This window comes from Mastomys coucha, unplaced genomic scaffold, assembly GCF_008632895.1.
Source record: "Mastomys coucha isolate ucsf_1 unplaced genomic scaffold, UCSF_Mcou_1 pScaffold5, whole genome shotgun sequence".
Lineage (NCBI taxonomy): Eukaryota > Metazoa > Chordata > Mammalia > Rodentia > Muridae > Mastomys > Mastomys coucha.
Genome location: NW_022196911.1, coordinates 7,268,926 through 7,295,737, shown reverse-complemented (window position 1 = coordinate 7,295,737; position 26,812 = coordinate 7,268,926). Strand labels below are relative to the sequence as shown.

At 41.1% G+C, this 26,812-nt stretch overlaps 1 protein-coding gene across 4 annotated transcripts in view; it reads right to left on the bottom strand.

The window, feature by feature from the left end:
- Window positions 1-26,812, bottom strand: part of Tulp4 (TUB like protein 4) — a 139,583-nt gene that overhangs the window by 51,176 nt on the left and 61,595 nt on the right. For all 4 annotated transcript variants that reach the window (XM_031355103.1, XM_031355101.1, XM_031355100.1 and 1 more), the window contains 2 exons: window positions 12,022-12,150; window positions 4,490-4,651 (listed from right to left, as the gene is read on the bottom strand). In XM_031355103.1, coding sequence (XP_031210963.1) covers window positions 4,490-4,651; window positions 12,022-12,150 — 291 coding nt within the window. The remainder of the gene's footprint in view (window positions 1-4,489; window positions 4,652-12,021; window positions 12,151-26,812) is intronic.

The window sequence follows — 26,812 nt, the reverse complement described above, 5'->3', positions numbered from 1 at the left end:
TGAGAACAGCTGGGCAGTGGTGGTGCACACCTTTAATCCCAGTACTTGGGAGGCAGAGGCAGGTGGATTTCTGAGTTCGAGGCCAGCCTAGTCTACAGAGTGAGTTCCAGGACAGCCAGGGCTACACAGAGAAACCCTGTCTCGAAAAACAAAACAAAAAAAAAAAACCTGAGAACAAGTTGTAAACATAACTTGATTTTTTGCAAAGGTTCTGTATGTAGCCACACTAAATTGATGAACAACACTGTGAATTCAAGTTCTCAGAAGAATAAAAACAAAGACACCAACTAAAAACACCAAAACAAAAAACAAACACAAAGAAAACAAAAATCTACCTTTTCTGTTAGGCTCACTGACTGATTAGGATCTGCATGAATGTGGAAAGCTATGGCACAATGTTGCAGATCCAGAACCAAATTATCTTGGGCTATCTTTAGCCCCTTAATAGCCATTCACTGCCCATCACTGTGTCTGACATAACATTCTCAGAACAGACAGACAAGCTCCTTTTTAGAAAGAGGGAAGAGAGCTCTAGCTTCCACCAACCCAATGGGGAAGAATGTTATCAGGCAAAGTCTAATTTCTGCAACAGACACTTCTCACTTCACTATAACCCGGTATTTTAATCTGTTTGAAACATGTCTTAATTTATGACTTTCTCTGTCCTATGGAAATGACAGAGAGCCATCAACCATGCAAGAACACAGCATTTCCGTAATCTGAGTCGGAGCTCCTGGGCCACAGTCACTCATATTAGGCTCTAGATTCTAACATTCAAAAGTGAAAAGCTGGAACAGACCACCAATTGACATACACAAATTAAACTGATTGTGGTTCCAAAAACAAAGCAAAAGTATACAAAATTAACACATTTTCTTTTAGGGCTAGAGAGATGGCTTAGCAGTGAGGGCACTGGCTGCTCTTTCAGAGGACCTGGGTTCAATTCCCAGCACCCATGTTGGCTCAGATCTGTCTGTAACTCCAATACTAGAGGATCTGATGGCTTCTCCTGGTCTCCATAGGAACTGTACGCACAAAGTATACAGACATACAGGCAGGCAAAATATCCATTTAAAAACAAAAGCAAAAAACCAATGACATCCCATGTTTCTCTAACAATCAGGGAAATGAACCTAGACAATGGATGGACATCACTAATTTCTGAGTGTGGGAATGTAAGTGAATGATATGTAAGTTATATAAGGCTGATGTGTCAACATGCACAAGTACACAAAAATAAACTACAAAAAATATGTGCATGAAGGGTAAGAGGGAGAAACAAAAGACAGCTGAGAGCAAGAATATCATAGAATATTATTGGTTGAATTTAAAACAAACCTTCTTTATACTGAACACATTCCTAAGCACAAACTGGGGCAAATAGCCCACATCCCACAGACACCATCTGGAGCATGATGTGGAGCAGAAGAATTCACAGGTGGAAATGTACTCTGCAAACTGAGAAACAGTCACATCTGTGTATACAGTTAGCAACTGATACTCAGTCATTACATACTCTCCCCACCCAAAACAGCATATAAGCCACCAATCTAGAATGAAGAAAGTAGGTGACAAATAGGAGGGAAAAAAACTCTGGACTTCTTAACTCACTTGTAAAGAGACACTGCTTAGATATTTAGAGGTTGTCAGGAAATATCCCAAATCCTCTTAGAGTCCAAGCTATCTAAGATGTGAAGGGTTTCTGTTGACTGCTGTTCTTACCATATATTAAATTCTCTGGGAAACAGGAAACAAGTGGAGTCAATCCTCATATACTTGGAGGTTTTAAGTCAGACCACCCCAGGCCACAGGAGTCATGGAATCCTGTTCTCCATGTCACACACAGAATGCCAGAACCAGCTATGTCACTAACTGTAAACATAAGGAGAATTTCAACTCAAAATCATGTCAGAGATATCAGAGAATGGCAAGACAGGATATGAGAGTTCCTTCTGATTGCCACCTGACTGAATAGGCGATACCTAGGATATTAATACAGCACATGTGTAACAGTGTTTACAGGGACAGTTAGGTAACAAGAGATCTGACTTAATGGTTTCATCTAATGATTATTTCAAAGACAACAGACTAAAGGAAGGTTGGCTGGTTGGAAGCAGTGTTGTTTCCTGGAATAAGTTTTTGAGGAACAGACACTAACCTTTCTCTTTTCCTGTCTGTGTGCTTCTTGCCTTGTCACATGATAATTTTGTCTTTGCAAAGGTTCTAAAACATATAATGAATGACAGACTGCAGCCTCTATAAGCCAAAATAAATCCCTTCTCCTGTGTTGTCTCAGGTATTTGTTACAAGGGAAGATATTTTCTTTTTCCATGTTCACATCAAACAGGCCTAAAGAAGTCTTCAACTCTCATCTCCCTGTTAATTTCATCTGCAGATCCACATCTTCAGTGTCCTGTACACCGTTTGGAAAGTCTGATGAACAGGGAAGGGTGCAGATCCTTCCTGGCAGTGAGAGCAGTTTTGAGGACACAGATGGCAGGGTGGGAACCTCTACCACATGGCATTGCCTTAGTGGTACATAGTCATGGCCATGCCCCACTGGCTCCTTCAGACCATTTTCCACAGCTTCAAAATAGTGACAAGAGCATGAGGGAGCTAGCTGTGAAGGTCCTGGGCAGTGCTGTGAACACTAGCTGTGGGGGTCCCAGGCAGTGCTGTGGGTCATCTATGATCTGCTACATGTCATATATGCCAGTCCCAAGGTACAGCATAGGTGAGCTCATAGTTCTGCTTCTTCACATTTCCCAAGTTCCCCAAGGGAGGAACCACCTGTCCTCCTGTGTCACCTTCTGTGTGACACATACTTGTCACACTGCAAGTGTGTGTATGTGTTCAGTCTGTAGGGAACAGCAGCTGGCAGATACTGCACAGCTTCCATCCTTTAGGCATTCAGAAGTGGAAGCAGACTTGAATGTAGTCCATTTTCAAAGCCTGCACAAGCATCCTCACATTTGATTATTACAGAAGCGTGGGGAGGAGGCAGGAAATACTTCACAGCCTCTGTCACAGAAGAGGAAATGATGAGGAGAGGAAGAGGCCAGCCAGCAGGCTGCCCTCACATGATAAGAAGAGTAAGAACCTAGGAAACTAAAGTTTCATACAAAACTAAATGCTTCACAGAAATACTAAAGGAGGTAAGAAAAAGCCTGCTGGAAGAGAGAAGAAACTTAATAATTTACAAATCTAACAGCACTGATCATGAAGAAAAAAACATTCCTGTTTAAACTTGAGATGATGGAAACATGAAATCAATGTGTGGCAACTAGAGAAACAATTTAGTAAAGAGTGTAGCTCAAAATACTACTTGGTAAACATGGTTTATATTTGCAAAGGTTTAAACTGGTCAATACATAATTTTTTGAGTCATTATACTTTTTTTTTTTTTTTGGCTTTTTTGAGACATGGTTTCTCTGTGTAGCCCTGGCTGTCCTGGAACTCACTCTGTAGACCAGGCTGGCCTTGAACTCAGAAATCCACCTGCCTCTGCCTCCCAATTGCTGGGATTAAAGACATGTGCCACCACCACCCAGCTTTCATTATGCTTTTTTTAACCATTAAATCAAATAGGGTTAATGAAGAAATATTGAAAGCATACTTCAGAAAAGCAGCCAGAGGCTTGCTGCCATGAAGGCTCTTGTGTCTGACCCACATCCTTCCAGCTCTCTCACCATTCCTTAGGGCTATTCTACAATGTGATAGCACATACTACACCACTTCACATCCTGATTCCTTATGCACGCTAAGAGCTCCTCTGTCAGTCTTCCATGTTTAAAACAGCGATCTGTGGCCTGTTATCTACCTGGCTCCTGTAGTGACTGAGCCACGCCTTTTGCACCTACTCTACAGGGGAGGCCCTGCTTTCACCATCACATACAAATCCTATGACTGCAGCCGACCCTTCCTGCCCTTGTTCTTCTCAGGAGTACCTTCCCTGATGCAAGGCCCTGACCGAGTTCTGCAAACTGTTTCCCTGAGCAGAAGTGATGGGGAGCACTGTTCACCCTGCTGCTTATAACCGCAGCCGCATCTGGACTACTTCATCACTGCTGCTCATAAGTGAACCGTGGAAACTTAACTTGCATGCAGAGGAACCTTTCTCACAATATGATTATTGGTTGAACTTCCTTTTCTATTTGTTACCTATTGATAAACTGGCAGTTTATGTGGATTTCTAAAACTTATTTATATGAACATTTTATATAATTAAAATGTTAACTGAATGTTTACCACACTAGGATTTCATCTACATGTTTGTTTTAATTTTCACTGACAGTTTTCTCATTTTACTTTTTTACTTCAGTGCTGAAATTGGAAGTCAGGGCTTTGTACATAGTCAACAAGCCTTTCTACCAGTGAACAGTGTCCTCAGTGCTGTGTGATTCTTTAAGGGGCTTTTGCATCTGTCCCCTCCTGCCTCTTCCTCAACCTGCAATGGTAACAGTGCACAGTGACATTTCAGAAGCATTACCTGCTGGTCATCGGGAGTCCATATACCACATGTGATCTGACTCTCCAAGTTGATTTCAGATGACCAGTGTCTTTGTCCACTGACAGAACCAACCAGGACAAACCCATCTCGATATGAAATGAGAGCTTGAGTCCCATCGTGGCTCCAAGTGAAATCACTCACCTTAAAGACATAGAAAGAAGAATCAGGTTACAGCATGAAAGGGAAACTACTGTTATCAATGCCAAGGTATAGTCGTTAACTCAAATTTCTGTTTAAGATCAAGATGGGCTAATGTCAACAATATAAAAGGGAAAGCCACAGCAGGCAGAGATGGTGGTGCTCTCCTATACTTGTGGCGAGCTGCAGGCTATCACAGTGACTTCCAGATCAACATTAGCTCCAAAATAAGACCTTGTCTTAAAATCCAAACAAACAAAACCAACCAACTAACCCCCATCAAAACAAAACCAAAAACCAAACTAAATACCAAAATCCTAAAACACACACAGCATGGACTGTGTGTCAGCACTATCACAGCATTGACTGTGTGTCAGCACTATCACTATCACAGCATGGACTGTGTGTCAGCACTATCACTATCACAGCATGGACTGTGTGTCAGCACTATCACAGCATGGACTGTGTGTCAGCACTATCACAGCATGGACTGTGTGTCAGCACTATCACTATCGCAGCATGGACTGTGTGTCAGCACTATCACAGCATGGACTGTGTGTCAGCACTAACACTATCACAGCATGGACTGTGTGCCAGCACTATTATAGGGTTCTTGAGTACTTTAATGCACTAAGCCCCAGGACAGCAATCCAAGGGGGTATCATCATTTCATCTACAGAGAATCTAAGGCACAGAGGACCTAAATAACAGCCTTAGCCACACAATCAGTGGCTAAGAATCACAGCTCTTGACTTTTCCAGACTCCTATTTACAGTTAGCAACAGGTTCTCTCTCCATCACCATATACTGCTCATTTACAGAATAGTAAAGCTTTACCCTTCTAATTCCCTTGCAATGCTAGAGCACAATCCTCTGATCAGAGTGAAGGGACAGAAATCTAGTGGAAAGCTGACACTCTAGTATTGGCAACTCAAGAGTATTTGGAACAATGTATTCAAATGCTGCTTCTCGCTTTTTATTTTCTGTGCTGAATTACATCTATGGGCTTTTCAATATTGCACTTTTCTCAATACTGGAATTAATGGGAACTAGTGTGTAAATAAGGCTGGGCCACAGTGTACTTTAGCAGTAGAGTACTGAACAACAATCTTGATTTCTACTATGGTGGGGAAAGGTAGTATGTTTCTTTCATCTTACGACTTAGTCATTTACCCATGTCTTCACAATCTGCAGATACAGGATTTAAAAAAAATTTTACTCTATTCATTATTTCTATTAGTTATGTGTACATGTGTGTCCGCCTAAGGTTGTGTGTATAAAAGCCAGAAGAAAGCACCTGCCCCTGGGTCTGGCATCACAGGCAGTTGTGAGCTGTCTGTTATGGATGGACACTGGGGACTAAATAAAGGTCCTCTGAATCTGGTGACCACACAGCCATCAGTCCCTGGGATTTGATTCTCTCCCCACCTCTCTCTTGCCCTCCCTCCCTCCTACCCTTTTTCCTTCATTTCTTCTTCTCTCATCCTTCCTTCCTTTTTTCTGAAACAGGGTTTCTCTGTGTAGTCTTGGCTATGCTAGACCTCACTCTGTAGACAGAGATCTGCCTGCCTCTGCCTCTAGCATGTGTGCCACCACTGTCTGCAGATACAGGAATTGATAGATGTTCAAGAATTTATTCATAGCCTAGAAGCTATTTAACATATACTTAATTTTTCTCAAATATGCAGGGATTTGGGGGAGTTTGTTTGTGAGACTGAGCTTACAGAGTAATCTATGCTGCCATATGTAGACCGGCCTGTTGCCTTAAGAGCTCACATTGTAAGAGCAAACCACCATTTAGTAAAATTGGTAGCAAAGATAAAACCCAGGTCTTTGTTTGTCACGTGAAGCACTTTACCAACTATATCACCTCTAGGCTCCTATCCAAAATTTTAAATAGAGAATCTGTCCAATCATCTTTTAATTGAACTTAGTCCATTAATATTTATTCTGTTCTCTGCTATATTTGGTTCTGTCTCTACCACCTTAATTTACTTTTTAGTTTGTACTACTGTGTTTCTTTTTAACTTTTCTCTCTCACATATAAAATAACTAATCATAATCTTTACTGTTTCATATACTTGGAAATATTCTTTTAAAATTTTGTGACACTGCTAAATATATATCACACTTCAAGAAACAAGAAAACAAACAGAACAGTGAAACAAAAGCACTTTCCAGATGTTTTCAGCATGGCTGAGGCAGACGACACTGGCCAGGAAGTGTCTATAGTAACAACGGCACTGACTAGTGGGACAGGCCCTCAACAGCTGTTACAGGGTGCCAGTGAACGATGTTTTTATAGAAAACTCAGAACTTTGGCTTCACATCATGTCCATCCAATTCCATGATCCAGTTTCTCTTAAGAACACGAAGCATATTAAGAACATAAACAGCATATTACTGGGCAATAAATGTAATATTTTCCCCAAAAATCATGCTATTATTTACATGTACTTTTTTGACTATGTATCATGAAATGATTATTAAAAGAGGGAAGAAGAGAAGAAAGAGGAGGAAGAAGAGAGGAGGAGGAAGAAGAGGAGGAAGAAGAGGAGAAGCAGCAGCAGCAGCAGCAGCATCTTAAAAAGCTAAAGCACACAGCCAATGAAAAGAAGATTCTCAGAGATAGCAGCAAACTTTCCTTCAGTATCTATCTCTCCCTCCTTCCCCGCATCTGTCTCTTTAACAATGCATTACTTCTTAGTACTAAAAAGACTCAAAGTCCTCTTTCAGTCATCATGTATGTGTTGCAGTGGCAATAAATAGCACATTATTGTTATTTATAATTACTCTACTCAGCATCTTAAGCTGACTCATAATCCCATATGTGGTCACATAATAGAATATAAGGTTTGTAAACTTTCACGCAGAAATACAAGGTTTCTGAGTATGCAATGACCAAAAATTAACCCCAAATCAGACACGTAACAGGACCCTGGTGTTCCTGCCTATGCTGCATGGCAGGATTTCACTGTAGTCTTGGCTCTGCACATGTAATACACACACTTGAACTGTGCACAGCCATAGCCATGCTGTGTCTCCCAATGCTGCCTAAAGCATCAACATTCACATCTGAGACTGCTTTATGTTACAAACTGAAGTGCTCTTACTACACAGGCAAAGCTTTCTTCTGCTGCACAATCATTATAAACCAGACTCTTCCTATTCTCTACCACTGTCCTTCAGCATGTACCGTATCACAGGAACACAGTACGGAATGCTGGAGTACTTGGCTATGAAAACTGCTATCTGTGTTGCTATCTTATAGAACCAAGGACCACCAGCCCAGGAATGGCACCACACACAATGAGCTTGACCCTCTCCTATTGTTCACTAATTAAAAAATACCCTACAGCTGGATCTTATGGAGGCGTCTTCTCAATTGAGGTTTCCTCCTTTCAGATAACTCTAGTCTGTGTCATGTTGTCAAGTTGACTTTAGACAGTGCGGTGTGCATGTTCTCACTAGCACTAACTTGTCTCTTTGACAGTAGACTCCTCATCAAGAGATGGCATCTCACTGTGGTTGTGATGTGCATTTCTATAATGATTATTAATTTTGAACATTTCTTCATACCCCTGACATGGGTCTATTGTCCAGTCTTTACAATCTGATCATCTTGGGTTTTGTTTGTTTTGCTGTTGTATTGCTTGTGATTCTAAATATTAACCTCTTGTCAGATGTATAGTTTACAAACATCTCTCACCCAAGACTGTCACTTCCTTTGTAATATAAAGCTTTCTAATTCGATACAATCCTGCTTGGTTTTGCTTGTGCTTCCTGTGCTTTGGGAGTGTTATCCCTACATCCAAAGAAACAAAAGCTACTGGCAATCTCACAAAAAAAGGTAATATAGGATGTTCAAATTGAACTGACTGAGTTTCCTACTTTAGCACAAGGCAGTAAGAATGCATGGTATCTGCTAAGTAGAAGCAGGAGTTCAAGTCAGCAGAAACTATACATACTTAGACAGGCCCTGTCTGAAAGGACCAAGGCTAAGAGTATACCTCAATGAGTCAATTCTCAGCAACTCTTAACTCCCTACCACCACTACGGGTGTGTGTGTGTGTGTGTGTGTGTGTGTGTGTGTGTGTGTGTGTGTGTGTGTGTGTGTGTGTGTGTGTTTGTGCGTGCGCGTGCGTGTGCAGCAAAGAAAGTGTCTGTCTGTCTGTCAGTCTGTCTCCCTCCTCCCCACACTGGAGAAACCAAAGTGAAAAACAAGAACTAAATGCTAGGAAAGAACAGCAGACATTTGTCTTTAGGGGACTGTTTTAGAACTGCAAAGAGATGCCAACCTCTATTTACTAAAGAGAGCTCTCAGATTACTTGAAGCTGAGCAGCATTTTGGCCCCACCAGCGCTTTTACCAGACCCTCTCAGATGATGTGTCTGGCACAGCGATCCTCGGTGACTCACACTGTAAAAGAATGCACCCACTGTCCCACACCCACTTTGACATAATGGCCTCGTGATCAGTTCCTGAAAAAGAACCTGCTAGGACATTACTTAGCTTTTGTCAAATGCTTCATTACTTTGTAACAACAAACTGTATGCTCTAAGCAAGGATAATTTGTTGCTCCATCTAAAAGAGTAATGTTTGTCTTTGAGCTTCCAGGAGGCTCCTCCTCCAAGCTGCAGAGCTGCTCTTCCCAGCTGTGCTAAGTACATACTGCCTCAGTCAGTAATCAACATAATCTGTGTGTGGATTTTTTAAAAACTAAAGTCAGATTTAATGCCAACATTATCAAAAGCAAACAAGATTCTCCCAAAGTCAGTATTTAATAATGGCATCTGCTCAGTAAGTTATAAGGTTTGAAGAACCAGTTTTGAACAGCAAAAGAACAGAAAAGGTGCAACTGTGTCACACGCTATAGTAATTACTACAATAGCAACTGGCAGCATGGGCCCTGTGAACTTTGAGTGCTACCAGATGTTCTGTGGTACACATCAGCTCACCAGTCTCTTTCCTGTTTCTGACATGGGACTGATGTGACAGGTGTATCAATGACTCAGCTGCCAAAAGGAGGTAATGGGGATTGGAGTGTGTGAGTCCTTGCTGAGAAAGGATAGTGCTGGGGCGCCCATGTGCTGCTGCTGCTGCTGCTGCTGCTGCTTGGCTACTAAGGTGTGCCTTTCAAACAATAATAAAGTCTGGGCAGTTGGGGATAAAATAGCAACACGTGGATTTTTGCCAAAGAGAAACAGGTTAGTTTGGAGGGGTTTTTTGTTTTGTTTTGTTTTGTTTTTTTCGTCTGGGTCGTTCTTTTCTTTTGTCTAGAAACAGTATGGCAGAATGTTTTAGAAGGAAAATGGGATTTGAGTTTTCAATTTAACACCTCCTTGAGCAAGTTATTGAACATCTTGACTTGGATTTTTTTCTCTTCTATTAACTGAGAACAGCAAATTTTTAGAATAAAGTTCTTGTAAAGTGTAAGAGAAAAACACATGAAATAAAAGCACTTAAGGCATATGTCTTAGGCATTACTACCAAGGCCACTCCTATGAAGGGAAGCATTTAGTTGGGGTCACTATGGCAGGGAGCATGGTAGTATGCAAGGCAGGTGCTGGAGCAGTAACTCTATGTTCAGTTAGAGCCCTCTGAGGTGCTTCTGTGCTCACTCCTTTGCTTCTGTGGTCACTCCTCTGCTGGTCTCTTTATGATTGTCTCTTGGAGTCCACTAACCAAGTGGAGAGTTTTATTGCTCTTTTCTGTTTTCAGTTAGTTTAGCCACCATTGTTTGAAAGATAGAGACCACCCAGGTGACATAAGATTCCAAGGCATTAAGATATTATTGTCAGTATTGATTAGGCTGAAGGTCTCACAGGATGTCAGCACTGCCTTTATAAAAACAGAACAATCTTTTTTCATGTGAGAGTGAATTCATTTAGTAGGTGAAGCATAATTTGATCCCCTGTCCCTGATAAAGCCACATCTGTTTCCATCATGGCTGAGAGTAAAAAGAAGGGATAGTAGCTGCCTGTAGGAAGGAAAGCTACAACTGCAGCACTCTGCAAGGCCAAGGAAGGGCATGAGCTCTGCAAACAGACAGCATGTAGGTCAGAGCTCAGTCCTTGACTTCTAAATTCAAGGTAGTTCTGGGCACCTGTTTTCTCATCTATAATAAGGTGACAGTAATGACTCTATCTCAAAATTAAATCAAAGCATAAATGAAAAGTGTTCAAAACACTGATTACTCTTAGTAGCTGTCACTACATGTGCCCTGCAGATTCTCACAGAGCTACTGCCTCAGAGCCCTGAGAATAGAGCCTCAGTGTCAAAACAGTAGCCATATGGCACCCCCAAAGTTAAGTGTCAGGTGTGATGGTAGCAACTCTTCATGAATTCTGTGAGATAGATCCCTTTCTAAAGTTGCTTACTGGATTTCTTTGGTGCTGTAGTTATCCATCTAGCTAAAGTAGAGGATTCTTGTTTTTAATGCATTAAGTTTTTGCCTGAAAGTATGTATGCATGCCAAGTGCTCACAGAGACCACAAAAGGGTATTGGATCTCCTAGAACTGGAGTCACACAGATGGTTGAGTCGCCATGTGGATACTGAGAACCAAACTCAAGTCTTCTGTAAGACAAGCAAGCACCGCCAGGCAGTGGTGGCGCACGCCTTTAATCCCAGCACTTGGGAGGCAGAGGCAGGGAGATTTCTGAGTTCCAGGTCAGCCTGGTCTACAGAGTGAGTTCCAGGACAGCCGGGGCTATACAGAGAAACCCTGTCTCAGAAAAAAGAGAAAAAGAAAGAAAGAAAGAAAGAAAGAAAGAAAGAAAGAAAGAAAGAAAGAAAGAAAGGAAGAAAGAAAGAAAAGAAGAAACCTGGAATGCCATACTGCTGATGAGCTCTGCCTTCAGAATTAGAATGTCAAGCACTTTAAATCATCACTGAGAAAAGACAGGACAGAAGAGATGGACATATGCTATGGTGGCTTAAATAAAAATGGTCTCCATAGATTCATATATTGCAATGCTTAGTCACCAGGAAGTGACACCATTTGAAAGGATCAGGAGGAAGTATGGCCTTAAGAGAGAAAGACTGTCATTGGGGAGCAGGGAGACCTTGAGGGTTCAAAAGCCCATGCCAAGCCCAGCGTCTCTCTCTTGGCCTACAAATTAGGATGAAACTAGGAGGGCTTTTGAAATCTCAAATCCTATCCCCCATGACACAGTTCCTCCAAAAAGACCACACCTACTTTTTACCCTTCTCAGGAAAAGCTTTCTTTAGATAAACATCTAACTTATTTCTCCTTTACTTCATACACACAAAAAAGTTTCAGTGCAGACCAAGGCTATTCCACTTGCTCTGGGATTCAGCATGGTGACCTGTAAGCAGTGTTTCATTGGAAGAGGTCTGCCATCCACTCACCTGAGCCCCACGGTCATTGACCAGTTCCACAGACCATCTGCCTTCATATTGAATCCACACAAAGATTCCTCCATCTGCATCACACGTGGCCAGTTTCTGGTATGGCTCATTCCATCTCACTAGCACAACCTAGAAAAATAAGAAGATGTTAACTACAAGAAAGAAAACAACTGGTCAGCTTCATTTCCATACTCAGATCCCAGAACTACATAGGAAAAGGATGGGAGAGACCATGGGATCAGTGAGGGGACCAGATGGAGCCCACATGAATCCAGACACACTTGGCAACTCCTAAAAGATAGCAGACATCTGGGCAAACAATGAACTAACTATATGTACACTGATATGAAAACAGAGTCCCCACCGAACTGCCTCTCACAGTGTGCAAATATTTCTCATTTGCTGGTCTTGTGCTGTGGAGAAATGGCTTTCACAAAATTCTCATTTTTGAAACTCAATATTTGTTTAGTACAGGAAAAAGTAAAGATGAGTCTTAATTTTCTCTTTTCTGAACTATCTTATTTTGGAACAGCTCAGCACCTAAACAGAGCAAATGTCAAAAAACACAGTTGAAAGATTTAAGTTGCTTTGATTTATCTGAGAGAAGATATGAAGGTATAAGCTTCATGAGGTAGTTGAATGAGAACAACCCCCATAGACTCATGTATTTGGTGCTTAGTTACGAGGGCATAGCACTATTTGAAAAGATTGGAAGGACTGTGAGGCAGGGCCTTTTGAAGAAGGTGTGGCCTTGTTAGAGGACTTGTCACTGGAGGTGGGATTTGAGGCTTTAAAAGCCCATGCCACACCCAGTGTCTCTCTGTCTACAAATGAGGTACTGGTTCTTCCCTTGTTCCTTGTCATAATGAGGGCAATGCACTAAGTTTCTGAAGCCATCAGTAAGCCCTAAGTTAAATGCTTTCTTTTATAGTGGTTGCCTTGGCCATGGTGTTTCTTTATGGCAATAGAACAGTTTTTAAAACAGCTTCTAATTTTATGAGTATGGGAACTTAATTCCTTTTATAAAATTAATATATACTATACACTATAATTTTTTAATTAAAAAACTTATTTTTTTTCTAAATCTAGAGAAATTACTTTCGTCTTTCTCAATTATAAATAACTTTTTTATCTAAAAAGGTAGAAAGTCTGGGGACAGCAAGATGGCTCAGTGGGTAAAGATGCCTACTTCAAGCCTGGCAACTGAAGTTTGATCCCTCCAACCTGAATAAAGGGTGTATAGAGAGAACCAACTACCCAAGTCTTCCCTCTGACTTCCACACACATGGGGGGAGCACATGTGCCCTCCTCCTCATATACACACAAAAGTAATTTTTTTTAAAAAGGGAGGAAGTCAGTCAGGTGGTTTGTGAGTCTGTGTAATAAATACTTGGCAAGTCTGGGAGCCCCAATTAAAAGTATCGGGAACACTTATGCTGCAGCGAGTACTTGCCTAGTCTCAAGAGTCTGAGCCATGAAACCAGTATCTCAAGGTTCACCACAGTGAGTATCCCCTAAGACTCTTCTCACTTGCCTTCTGCTGGTGACTGGGATAGACTCAGCACCATTATTATATTCATGTCATATGTCTAATATTCAGGTGGAAGCTATGGATCACTTCCATTACCCTCAGTGTGCTCAAAGTTAAGCTTGGAGCCTAGACTACCCACAGACAGAGGTCACAGACTACCCACAAATGTCAGAGGTGTTGTGTGTCAGTAAAGGATTGTCACCCACCAGCAAGATCACTTCAGTTAAAACATGAGCACTTCTTTCTCCCCAGCATTCTGTCTAACAAACTCACTACAAGGTAAATGTTTCCCAAGTTCTAACCTCCATTCTGCAGTAGAAGGAAACCCAAGGGCTAATGAAACTCCCCCAATGTCAGACCCTCTCTCTGCCCATCTGTAATGCTTCCTTAGAGAGCAACAATACACAAACCACATAACTTCTCAAAACTATGCAGTGGGCACACCTAATCTGAAGGTCTTTATATGTGTTTTCAGGGCACAAAAAATTAAGAGGTCCCAAAGAATAGTCTGACTTACTCTGCCTTGAGCTGAGCATCGTTTACTTACCTCAGAAATTTTTAAGAGGAAAAGAGTATTACAGCATCTTTCCCTCACTAATAAAAACAAAGGAAGCCATCATGCTGTCATCTTTTGAACCCTTGCAACCTTTAAGCTAACCCAGTTGATGGCTTACCTCACTACAGTCAACTTCCATGGATGCAGACATTAACAACTCCCCATGTAGCCCCACCCAGCCTTTGCTGAGACTTGCTGTGACCAGCTCTGCATGTTCATTGCCACTATAATGTGCTGTGACTATTATGCAGGATCTATGCCACTGAGAACATCTTCAAAATGGCCAGCTATTTTTAGCGTATTCTAAAATAATATGTAATTGGAAGCTTTAGTCATTATTAAATTACATCTTTGGGGCTGGAGAGACGGCTCAGTGGTTAAGGGCATTGACTGCTCTTTCAGAGGTCCTGAGTTCAAATCCCAGCAATCACATGGGGGCTCACAACCATCTGTAATGAGATCTGATGCCCTCTTCTGGTGTGTCTGAAGACAGCAACAGTGTACTTATAATAAATAAATAAATCTTTAAATTATATCTTTGAACTTTAAAAGTATTAAAAACCATTTCAAACTCCCAAAGGCATTTTAACAACAATAAATACTGCCTGTATGTTTAAGAAGAACCAAACACTGTTAGATGCCAAAGAAAGAAATTAAGGCATCTTTAGCCCCAATGAGTTGGTTTATCACACAGATATGAGGAGGGGACTATCATAGATATGGATAAGAGAGCAACAAAGTTAAGATTCACTCATGTAAATCTAGTTTGTTTTTTTTTTTAAATTGATTTGATTTTTAAAAAAAAAATCAACAACTTAAGTCTTTAAGTGACATCTGAATACATAAAATTCAGAATTTCCTAACAGTTAATAAATAAAGCCACATTTCTTTACTTCTTTCAGATCTGACAGTGATTTGGCCTGAGCACTGCAATACACAAATATGTGGGCTATAAGTTGGTCTCTAGTTGACAAGCTTTACTCCCAGGATTCCACAACCATTTCAGAATGGCTACCAAGGAATGGAATGTGATAAACAGGAACACCATATTCATGAATGGTCGGTCAGTTTTTAAGTTATTTCCCTAGGTGAGCACAGTGAGCATTCATCTACTGTAAGGCTATCTACAAAATGGATGTTTTCACCACTAGTGGCCACTGCCATGTGTAGCATATTTAGTTACCATCAAGAAAACACCTCTTCGTGGAAATAAGCTACAGTCATAGAATGATGCAAACATAACAGAGCAGAGTCAAAACCTATTTAAAATTATGTAATGTAAAGAAAGATTTATATTTAAAAAAATATTTACACACACACACACACACACACACACACACACACACACACAGAGAGTTCATGCACACCAAAAGAGGGAATCAGATGGTTGTGAGCCATCATGTGCTTCCTGGGAATTGAACTCAGGACCTCTGGAAGAGCAGTCAGTGCTCTTAACTGCTGAACCATCTCTATAGCCCCAAGATTTTTTATTTTAAGATAACACAGTTGCTACTGTTGGGTAAACAATGCACTCTGACTCAGTTTCATCCTTCTGGAATTCTGAATTGAGATGTGGCAGTAATTGGAAATGTGGTCCTAGCATGCTTCTTCACCCCAAGTTCTAATTGGCACAACTGAGTAGGTGGCTAACTCAGAATTGGAAGCAGAAGCCTTTGCATTGGTTTTAAAATGAAGTAGAAGGGCTAACGTTTGCTTGGCTGGTTCATGCTCATTTCCTTTCCTGTGTGCAATGCACAGCTGCCTGCCTTATCTCCCAGCCGCTTATTTCCTGTTCTCTACAGTCTGCCAGCCTACTTGGCAACCTTAGGACATACCAGAGAGCTGAGGAATTCCCAGACAGGGGCAGCTAGGATCTCAGTTGCCCAGTTGTGCAGTCAGGTGCTATGGATCCACCCAGGCTTCCTGCCCTTCTAAAGGGAACAGAATTTATTTAGTCTGTGCACCAAAGGCCTCCCCAGCTAGGGGGTTAGCTGAAGGCTGCATTCATCTCTTAGAAAAAAAAAAAGGAGTGAGCTCAGTTTTAATTCATGCCTTTGAGTATTCAAAAAGACAAACCCATGGCCGTCTCATAAAAGATGCAGCTATCACTTTATAGCATGGCAGCCAACAAATACTTATTGGAAGTTATTAAAGTCAGAATAAAGGCAGAGGACAGGACTTCTGGAAGCATATGTGGGTTCTAAGCTGAGGTGCAAGCACGCTGCTTCACTCCCTCTAACTCGAATTACTTCTAAGGAAAGCAAAGTAAGTGCCAGTTAGTGCCAACACTCAGCTCCCGAAGCAGCACCTCCAATGGATGCACACAGGAAATGACTCCAGTGAGCAACCACATTACCAATGTTCAGGAACATCTCCTTTAATCTAAAAAGAACACAATTTGAACAAAAAATTTTAAAAGACAGCCTTATAATAATCCTGTGATGACCATCACCCAATTCATCTAACTCTATAATTTATTAAGTGAAACAACAGCAAGTTGAACTCACAAGACAAAATAACTAATATCATGGAAATGGCTATATTAACAAGAGAAATTAGCAGATTCAGTGCAATTACCATCAAAATTCCAATACATTCTTCATAGAACTTAAAAACAAAAACAACAACATCTATACAACAACACTAAATCCATCCATAGCCAAATTTCTAATCAGAAAGAACAACCTTAAAGGTATCATACAACCTGACCACAAATTACACAATAGAGCTACAGTGACAAGGACAGTATGAGACAGGTACAGACCACAAATTACACAATAGAGCTACAGTGACAAAGACAGTATGAGACAGGTACAGAAACAGGTATGGAGACCAATGAAACAGAAAAACCCCAAAATAAGCCCTGGCAGTTACAGCCACTTAACTTTTGACAAAGATGTCAAAGACACACTGGAAAAAAAAGTCTACTCAACAAATGGTGCTGGCTAAACTTGATATCCAGGTGCAGAAGAATAGGTAAGTTTATATCTCTTACCCTGTACAAGAATCAATTCAAATGTATCAAAGACAAAATGTAAAACCTGAAATGTTGAAACTGCTAGAGAAAACACTTCAAAAATACAGGCACAGGCAAGAACTTTCTCACTAGGACACCAACAACACAGAATTAATCAAAAAACCTGATAACTGAGAGTCCATGAAAGTAGTAAGCTTCTGCATGTCGAACAGAAGCATCAGCAGAGTGATCACTTGAGACTGGAGAAAGTCTTTGCAGCTATTTCACACAGAGGCCTAGTACACAGACCACGCATGTACTTATAAACCGCAAAACCATTGGTCACCAAGAGGTCTCAGCTGGTAAAGGACTTGCAGCAAAACCTGCTGACCCAAGCTTGACCCCTGACATGCATGTAGAAGAGAACTGACTTCTGCAAGCTGAACACCACATTCCAACTATAACATGCATGGGAGCACATGTGCTTACAAGCACAACAAATAAACGAAAAATACAGTAAATTAAAAAAAAAAAAAAAGCAGAAAAGAAATGGCGGCAAATGCTGGAGAAGACATGAACACTCACAGCTGGTGGGATTATAATGATGCAGAACCTATGAACAGTGTGACGGTTTCCCAGAAACCAGCACTATCACTAACATGTAACTCAGCTGTACTACTGGTCCTGAGAATATAACCAATGTATTGCAAACCCTACCACAGATACTGGCGCTTCCATGTTAATTGATGCTCTGCTCACAATAGCAAGGAAATGGAATCAGTCTAGATGTCTATAAGCAGATGAAATGGACCATGAAAACACGGCAGGCACACACTCTGAAGCCTCATTCACTTGCAGAGAAAAAGGAAATCTAAAAAGCTAGAGAAAAAATGAATCTCAAATTATTATATTGAAGAAACTTCTACACAAAAAAGACAAAATACTGCATGTCCTCTGTCTCGTATGTGAATATCAGCTTTTATTTTTTTTTATGTTTGTGGGCTTGAGTGTGGATACAGGTCATGAAACTAGGCCAGAGACCATAAGAAAAAGGGTTTTAAGGAGGCAGGGGTTGCCAGGCAGTGGTGGCACACGCCTTTAATCCCAGCACTTGGAAGGCAGAGGCAGGCAGATTTCTGAGTTCGAGGCCAGCCTGTTCTACAGAGTGAGTTCCAGGACAGCCAGGGCTATACAGAGAAACCCTGTCTCGAAAAAACAAAATAAAACAAAACAAAACAAAAAAGGAGGCAGGGGTTAAGGTAACTGAAACCACATGCCATAAAAGCAGAAAGGGAGCTACTGGGAATGGAAGAATACAAGAGGCGAGGGAAGGAAATGGGGCACGGAGTGAAGAATACAACAAGATGATCAGCCAAAACAAAGTGTGAAATGCCATCATTATATAATTACATATAAATCAGAAACAGCTAGATTACACTTTTCTGTATTTTTGGAAGACTGATTTCATATTCATGAATTCTGTGTATATCCATCCCTTCCTCCACTCTGCCTTTTTGAAATACTGCACTTGAAATAAAAACACAAGTTGCTCATCACAGTACTCGCTGGGGTTATTCAGGGTGAACTCTGGCCCAAAGAACATGTATAGTTCCGTACAAAACATGTACAATTAAGTCCTATGGTAAATTCATTGTATTATCGACCGCTTAAATCAAGAGTGACTCTGGCCAAAATCACTCAAGGGGTGAGGTCAGCAGAGAGTAGGACAAACACAAAGAGACCTAGATGTTATGTGACAGGGACCACTGTAACAAATAATAACCACAGCTACCATGCAGTGGTGCCAATACTTTCCATGATCCTCTACTAACAGCATTATACACATTTTCTCATTTAACTGCAGGGTTTCTCTCCAATAATAATTACAATTTGCCTTGCTTTTAGTGATACAAAAACTAAGGCATACAAAGACTTCATAATTTGTCCGAAGTCTCAACTCAGTGGTGGTGCCATTATGTGAAGTCTGGTGGTCTAAAACAAGAGAGCCCATAGTCCTTAGCAGTCTTTTGTCTTTCCCTATAATTTTTTCGAATCAGATCCATTAGAACTAAGAAAAGTGTAAAAACATCAAACCATAGAACATTCCCTTTAAGCAAAATTGTATAGGTATTATGTGTCAAAGAAAAGTTTTGAGGTAAGAAAATAAAATGAAAAAAATAAACTAAACCCTAGAAATACAAAACACACTCAGATTTGTATGGACACACATTGTTTCAGGCTGTCTGACAATCTTGATCTCCATGAGGAAAAATGCCTAGTCCGTCCAGGCATTGATATAAAATACCGTAACAACCCATCTGCCGAGCACCAAGCTGCAGGCAGGTTCAAGGGTCTTCTATTCTTCTACTGCTGGTGACTGCTCTAAAGGGGAACACCAAGATCATTCTAGAAACTGTACAGGACTCTGAGAAACAAATGTACTGTACCTTTTCATCTGAGCTGCTACTGTAGTGTTACTGGACTCCAATCCATTCTGAATTTGGGTTGGCCGTATCAAAGGTCATGTTGAAAAGTGACCCTCAAAGAAGCTGCAGAGCACTGTTGCACTCTTGAAAAGGGACTGGAAATTCTTTCTCTTCTGGTACTGAGCTGGTTATGCTAAAAGTCAGTTGTGAGAAAGCCATTTCAGTACCTCCTCCACCTTTCCTGTACACTGAGTTTTTGCCCTTGTCTATTTGCCCTTTCTGCTTCTCCATCACTAATTGAACCACCCTAACAGCCTCACCAGAAGCTAAGCAGATGCTAACAACTGTTCCTAGATCTCCAGAACTGTAAGCTAAAAGAATTCTTTTCCTCATAACCTTCCTAACTTCAGGTATTTTGTTAATAGCAACCCAAAGAGAATCATGAAACTTACCATCAATAAATTGTATTGCATTGTTTTGTATGCATGAGTGTTTTGCCTGCATGTATGTTTGTATACCACATGCATATCCAATGCCGCAGAGGCCAGAAGAGTTGCATCCCCTAGAACTGGAGTTATAGACAACTTTCCTGTGGGTTCTGGGAATCAAACCCAGGTCAAACTTAAAAAAAAAAAAAAACCCAGCTAGAACTGGCTCTTAACTACTGAGCCATCTCTCTAACCTCAGAATTAAAGCATCTGGGGTAATATTTTAGCTAATTTACTGTAATACTTACAATCAAGATATTATATGGTGTGTTTTGAGCTTTTTCTGCTATAAACTGAGCTGTATGTTATTTCTGGTGGTAAGATTACTTTGGAGAGGGTATAAAAATTTAGAATAATTAAAGCATTCTGAAAAGGACCTTCCTGGGTATGGTTGTACATTCTACAAGCCAGCATCAGGGAAGCTAAAACTGGAGAACTGGGGGCCTGGGTTATAAAGCAAGGATGAGCTTACCCAAAGTGAAATATGCACTAACCTGAAGTGTAGGGTCTGATGCCAGAAGCTGTTGACTATAGAAGCCACATTCCTTCTATCACAATGTGCTATTCTGTCCCAAATCCCAGTCTGTGAACTGCCATCTATAGCCCAAGTTCACTGGAGGGCCCCACACCAGAAGCCCTGACTACAGGGGTGCAGAATGTAATGGCAGATAGCAAGTGCAGCAGAGAACTGCTGAGCATGATCTCAAGACATCTTATCTTTAACATACTGTCACCAGAAGTCCTTAAGTCTGACATTTGTTTCATTAAAATAGCAAGAAGGATGGGCGTACAAAGACAACAGGTAGTTATGTGGGTTTAGAAGTATTTCCTAGTCATCACCAAATGGAATGTAACTTATATTCAGAATTTGTACTTTCTAGAAGAAAACAAGAGTGTTGATTTTGGTCAACCAACTGGTAACTGAGAGGCCTGTGTCAGGGACTGGGTTATATAACCCAGCACTAATCTCAGAGTTCCTAAGCCCACCTCTGGAAGTGTTTCACATAGTTCATTTGCTTTGCCATTACTTTGCACTGAATATACTCCAGACATTTATCTGATGATTTCTGACCATCCTCTGAATCAACAACCCTTTCAGGACCCCAAGCCCAAGAATATGTTATTCTACAAGTCTTCAAGCACAGCTCTGGTCAGATCAATGCTGCTGAACAGCCATGGCTCAGGTGCACTCAGGGTTAGAATGAATGCCACCTCAACCCAACTTAGACAAGGCTGATCCCTATCAACAAATCCAAATGCCTGGTTTGAACAACAACAACAACAACAAAAAAAAAAAGATTCAAGGTGTGTGTGTGGGGGGGTCGAGATCTTTATAAATAAACTTTTAACAGGCTTGAAGTCCTTATGCTAAAAGTAAAATTCTTATCTGGGAATAGCATTGAGCAACTGTCCTCCCAGCCACTGGAGGAGGTTGAGGCAAGTAGATCATGAATCCAGAGAGCTGATGTGCAGAACACCAACACATAGTCTATCTTCACAATCAATCATTGTTAGTGTTCTTCTGCATCCTCAGACCTTTCACATCCAGAGCAGAGCACTACTCTATCCATGTGGACCCTGACATCTTCATCCCTGGTGTGGATGAGCTTTCTGTCTGCTCTAGGACACCAACAGCACATTTCTGCTTTCTTAAGTTTAATTTCCTTCCTGTCATCCATGACCTTGAAACTAGAGAACTACCAGACAATTCAAAACTGCACCTAAAGACACGTCGATCGAAAAAGGTATGACACTGTTTCTGAACCACTTTCATTTTGATCATTCATTGTAATCCTCACAGTAGTTCCATAAAACCAGTATGATCATGATCAGATAATAGCAGGGAACTAGTATAATTTACAAAGTATAGCAGAAATGCCTACAGGAGTATGTACTGAACATGTGGCTCTATTCTGAGCAATGGAAGCTGCACAACAGAGAAACAACATGCCAGGTCTGAAGTCATAAAACAGGGCTTGGATTCAGGTTCTGAATCTTACTGGCTGTGGGACTAGGAAATAGGCTGATCTGAGCCTCTAAGTCCACAAACTGCTTCTTAGGACCCACTGTAACTAAACTCTGGCTATGACACTGACCTCTGAACCCAAGTTCTTACTGCATTTGGAACACAGGATCACTCCCTCCTGACTTCCTAAGATTAACAGATTTATTATACACTTCCACTCATTTATGTGAAAAAGATATTTTCCTAATTAACTAATCACCCTTTGGTGTAAAAGCACCTCATAAATGCCAGAGTTAATGATCCATAAGTCTTGTGGTTCAGTAATGAATTATCAGTGATGATATGGGAAGTGACATTTGTCCAGGTTTCCTAAGTGGCCTCCCTACCATTATCGTATTTAAAGTATCAAATTTTACTCTTAGTATATACCTTTGTGGGAGAATGATCTATTACTATCATTTCAGAGCTGAGAACCTGGCTCATAAATTTAAGGTAATTTCACCAAAGTAAAACCAGCAAGCAAGGTCACCCAAGGTCTGCTTTGCTACTTCTGTACTACCTAGCGAATGGAGAGTAAAGAGGAAAGATCACAGGGAAATCTACAGTGCTAGAAAGCTATCTCCACATCTCAAACTGAGAACAAATCCTCATGGCCTCATGAGTCATTGAAACCACTGTCCTGCAGCCCTTTTAGAGGCCCATGATATCAGCAAGCACAAGGATTCTTGAGAGACCCCCAAACAAACACACATATACATAAGGGTTTCCTGATCACACAACAGCCACCCTGTCAGACGAATTGCCAAAACCCTGTTTAGGTTTTGCACTAAAGACTATAATGAATCCTCTGGTATTCATCTAAGGAATATAGGCAATAATGGTACACCTAAGTGTCAAGTCAGCCTGCTGTTCCCACTCCACTCCATGCTCCTGCTTCTCTTTTAGGCCAGACACCAAAAATAAAAATGAACGCATCATGCCCCCTGACTAGATGGAGCTTCTGGCTCAAGAGAGATAGGTGTACAAGTTGTAAATGAGGTTACATGTACTAACAATGAGGGTGCTAAATCCAAATTAACAGAGATTGATGTTTAATTTATTCTAATTAAGATTTCATTAGAATGTTAAGTTGTTTAAAATAAAAAAGATTTGCTACTTTTATTTGTTCACACAGACTGGCATGAATTTCTGTGCACTGTTTTGATGCCCATGGATCCCAGAGGGGATGGGATTCTGAGAACTGGACTGTGAACAGCCACACGGATGCTGGGAACCAACCCTGGGTCCACTACAAGGGCAGCAAGCACTCATGACTACTGAGTCACCTGGCCAGCCTGCTCTCATGTGAGCTTTTAGAAACATAAATGAAGTCATACTACTGCTCTTACTAAGGACACCTGAACTGCTCTTTTTGCATAGGAAAAAGGCAGATTCTATCCACACAGCAAGTCAAAAATTCAGTCTCTCAAGCTCTAATAAGCAAGTCCATACATGAGAAAACAAAAAACAAAACCTCATGTTTGAATACAAATCTATCACCAACAATCCACATTTTTAAAAAATTATTTTTAAGTGTATATGAGTACACCGTAGCTGTCTTCAGACACACCAGAAGAGGGCATTGGATCCTATTACATGGTGGTTGTGATCCACCATGTGGTTGTTGGGATCTGAACTCAGGACCTCTGGAAGAGCAATCAGTACTCTTACACTCTTCAGCCATCTCTTCAGCCCCTAATTATTCACATTTTTAAAGTATTAAATCTTTGAAAATAATAATAATTTTCCAAACGGATCTCAAAGCCCATTCAAAAGGGGTCCAGGTCTCTGCTAAGCCTGCACTCACCCTGATCTGTGAGGCAGCTGGGATTAACACAATGTCACAGGTGCCTGCATGCTGTGTGCTATGTTAGGTCATGCCACAGAGAAGGTGTTTCACACGCCTTCTAATCCCCAAGCACTAACTTTTCAAGGACAGTCTCAGATAAAATTATGGGGCTGGGTCAAAAACAACAACAACAACAACAAAAATAAGAACAAACAAAAAACCCCACTTGCTGCCAAGGAAAAGATGTGTATCGTATTTTCTTGCCTGTAATCATTTCTCCCAAGTTACCACAAATCAGGCATAAATGTCTAAACGAATCACAAGATCATACTAGGCCCTCTACATGGCTGGGCAATGTGACCCCTCAGCTCATGCATGTTTGTCTGTTGCTTTCCACACAAAGACAATGGATTGCTCCATCCTAGAGCCTAGCAAAGAGCTTGGGTTCTTGTCAAATGGAAAGTGTTCTATTAGTCATGTCCACTTAGATGCCAATGGCTCTTAGAACCCTGTCCTACCCTTCAGTGCAACAGTGCACACACATAAGATTTCTGCTGGCATTTTCTTTTGCTTGAAAGTTGTTTGATAGATCCAAGCAATCCATGTGAAACATGGATGCTAAACACAGAGAGGTCACTTCAGGACTAAGAAGGATTTCTTTCATGTACTTCTGTCCTAACTGTTATCCTAAGAATTAATACCCAAGTAAAAGAACTATATGTAGTCTGGATGCTAGTGAGAGGCTGTCAATTTCTGCTGAATCTATGGCAAGGACCTCAGAATAAACTCAAATCTCAGCTGATCCTCATTTTAACATGTAATGGAAACTAAAATTAAAAACTGCCAATAAGATCTCAGAAGTATAGGACACAAGATGCTTGTCATTTTACCTTCAAACCCTTCTGCTAGCTGGAAGACATTTTTTCCTTAGGTTTCACTTTATTAAAATGCTAGATATTAATAAGTACTTTCAGGTACCTTATTATCTTGTACAATAAACATCCTACACTAGTAAAAATGTATAAGAAGTGCCTTCCCTCACAGGGGTGGGGTGGGACTGGCCCTTTTCCTCTGTGCTTTTACTTCATTGTTCTCCTGCATATCTTAAATATTTAGCATGTCATTCTTTTCATTTTCTTTTAAGTAGCCTTAGGATTTCTCACCCACTGTTCCTGCTGGCTTCACCCTATCCACACTGTGGCCATCAGTGGCTTTATATGTTACTGAATTTTTAATTCGGTTACACACAGATGACTACTGGTTTTCTGCTGTAACCTGAACCTTGACTCCTTTCTGAAATGGCCATATTTAGTCTCTATGAGGAGATCAGACCAGCATTTCCAGACTTTACAAGTTCAAAGCACAGCTCTGGAAGGCTGAATTAAACACTCTAACCTGTCTTTCAACCCCACTGACTTTCCTCCCCCAAGAGAACCTAGACTGCTTTTGATACTAGAAGCAAGTTTTTCCTATAAGCTTGAATGCAACTCGGAGCCTTGAACATTCCCAGGAACTGATAAAGTTGTTGGGATTATCATCCAAAATTAGAGAAATAGCTCAACAGTTAAGAACAGAGGACCTGGTTCCATTCCCAGCACCCACATGGCAGTTACCAATTGCCTTGGCAGGAGCTGGAGCAAGCAGGGCCAGAGCGAGCAGAGGTCCCAAGTTCAATTCCCAGCAGCCACATGATGGCTCACGACCATCTGTACAGCTACATTGTACTCATACACATAAAATAAGTAAATCTTTAAAAATAAAACAAAACAAAACAAAACACTAATTGCCTTGGAGTTCCAGAGGGTCTAACAGCCTCTCTTGTCTTCCCATAGCACTGTAGGCATGTGATACACAAATTACATGTAGGCAGAAACCTATACACATAAAATAAAAATAAATTTTTATACAAAGCAAAGAAAGAAGCATTACACTGTGAGCACTTACAGACACTGTGAGGTGGGGCTTCCTCACTACTGCAGTGGAGATGGCAGCTAATGCTAGGGACTAAGCTTGCCAGCATTCAAGTTTCTTTGGAATCTCGAGGCCCTATTTCAGGATGGTTTGGGCAGGGTTTTTGTATATAAAAACTCTCCTCCCAGGCCTGTGTGGCAACTTCAGCCACAGGTTCTGCTGAGAAGACCAACTTTGGTACTCTACCTTTACCACAAAGAATGATGGTAAGGAGTCACCACTCCTCTCACACCCCTGCAGAGTTCAGCACTAACGCAAAAGGTTCAATGATCTGACTGAGCTGAAGGCAACTCTACTCTTCCAGTTCATCAGGCCAGGAAGCTCTGAGTCTTCTCTACTGCACCTCAAATGTGAGTCACGGGTCAATACCGCCAGTCTATGTCCACAACATATCCAAAACACAGTCTCCTTTGCCACCAGCTTGAGTCTCCCTAGGTAACCCCAGCAGCGTCCCTGGTCTCTGGTCTGGGCCAGTCTATCTCCTGTACTCACAGAGACTTATGCCCCTCTCTCTACAGGCACACCTTTATCCCAGGTATACCTATCATCCATTCCTAGGAGGAAGACTCCAAAAAGCTCTATAGTGAGCCCCATCCTAGTGAACTCAACGAAGCCTAGAGAAAAGAATCTCTGCTAAAGCCCTGTCTAGATCAGACTGACCCACAGGCATGTCTGTGGAGAACTGCCTTGATTGCTAAATGATGTGCCCAGCCCACTGAGGGTACCAGCATTCCCTGGAGAGGTGGGTGGTCCCATAAAGAAGTTACCTAAGCAGCATCCATGCTTTCTACTTGCATTCCTGTCCTCACTTCCCTCAATGGTGGAATGCAAACTGTGAGCTGAAATAACCCCTCCTTTCGCAGGGCTGCTTTGTGTCAAACTATCTTATCATAGTCATGGAACGAAATTAAAATGAGCCCTGACTTTTCCAAACTTCCATCAGACACAGCTCATTTGAACATGGAATTCCAGCATCACTTTTTTTTTTTAACTTTTATTGGATTATCAGAAAAGTTACATGATTTCAATTTATCTGAATTTGTTAACATTTAAAAACATATTTTAATTA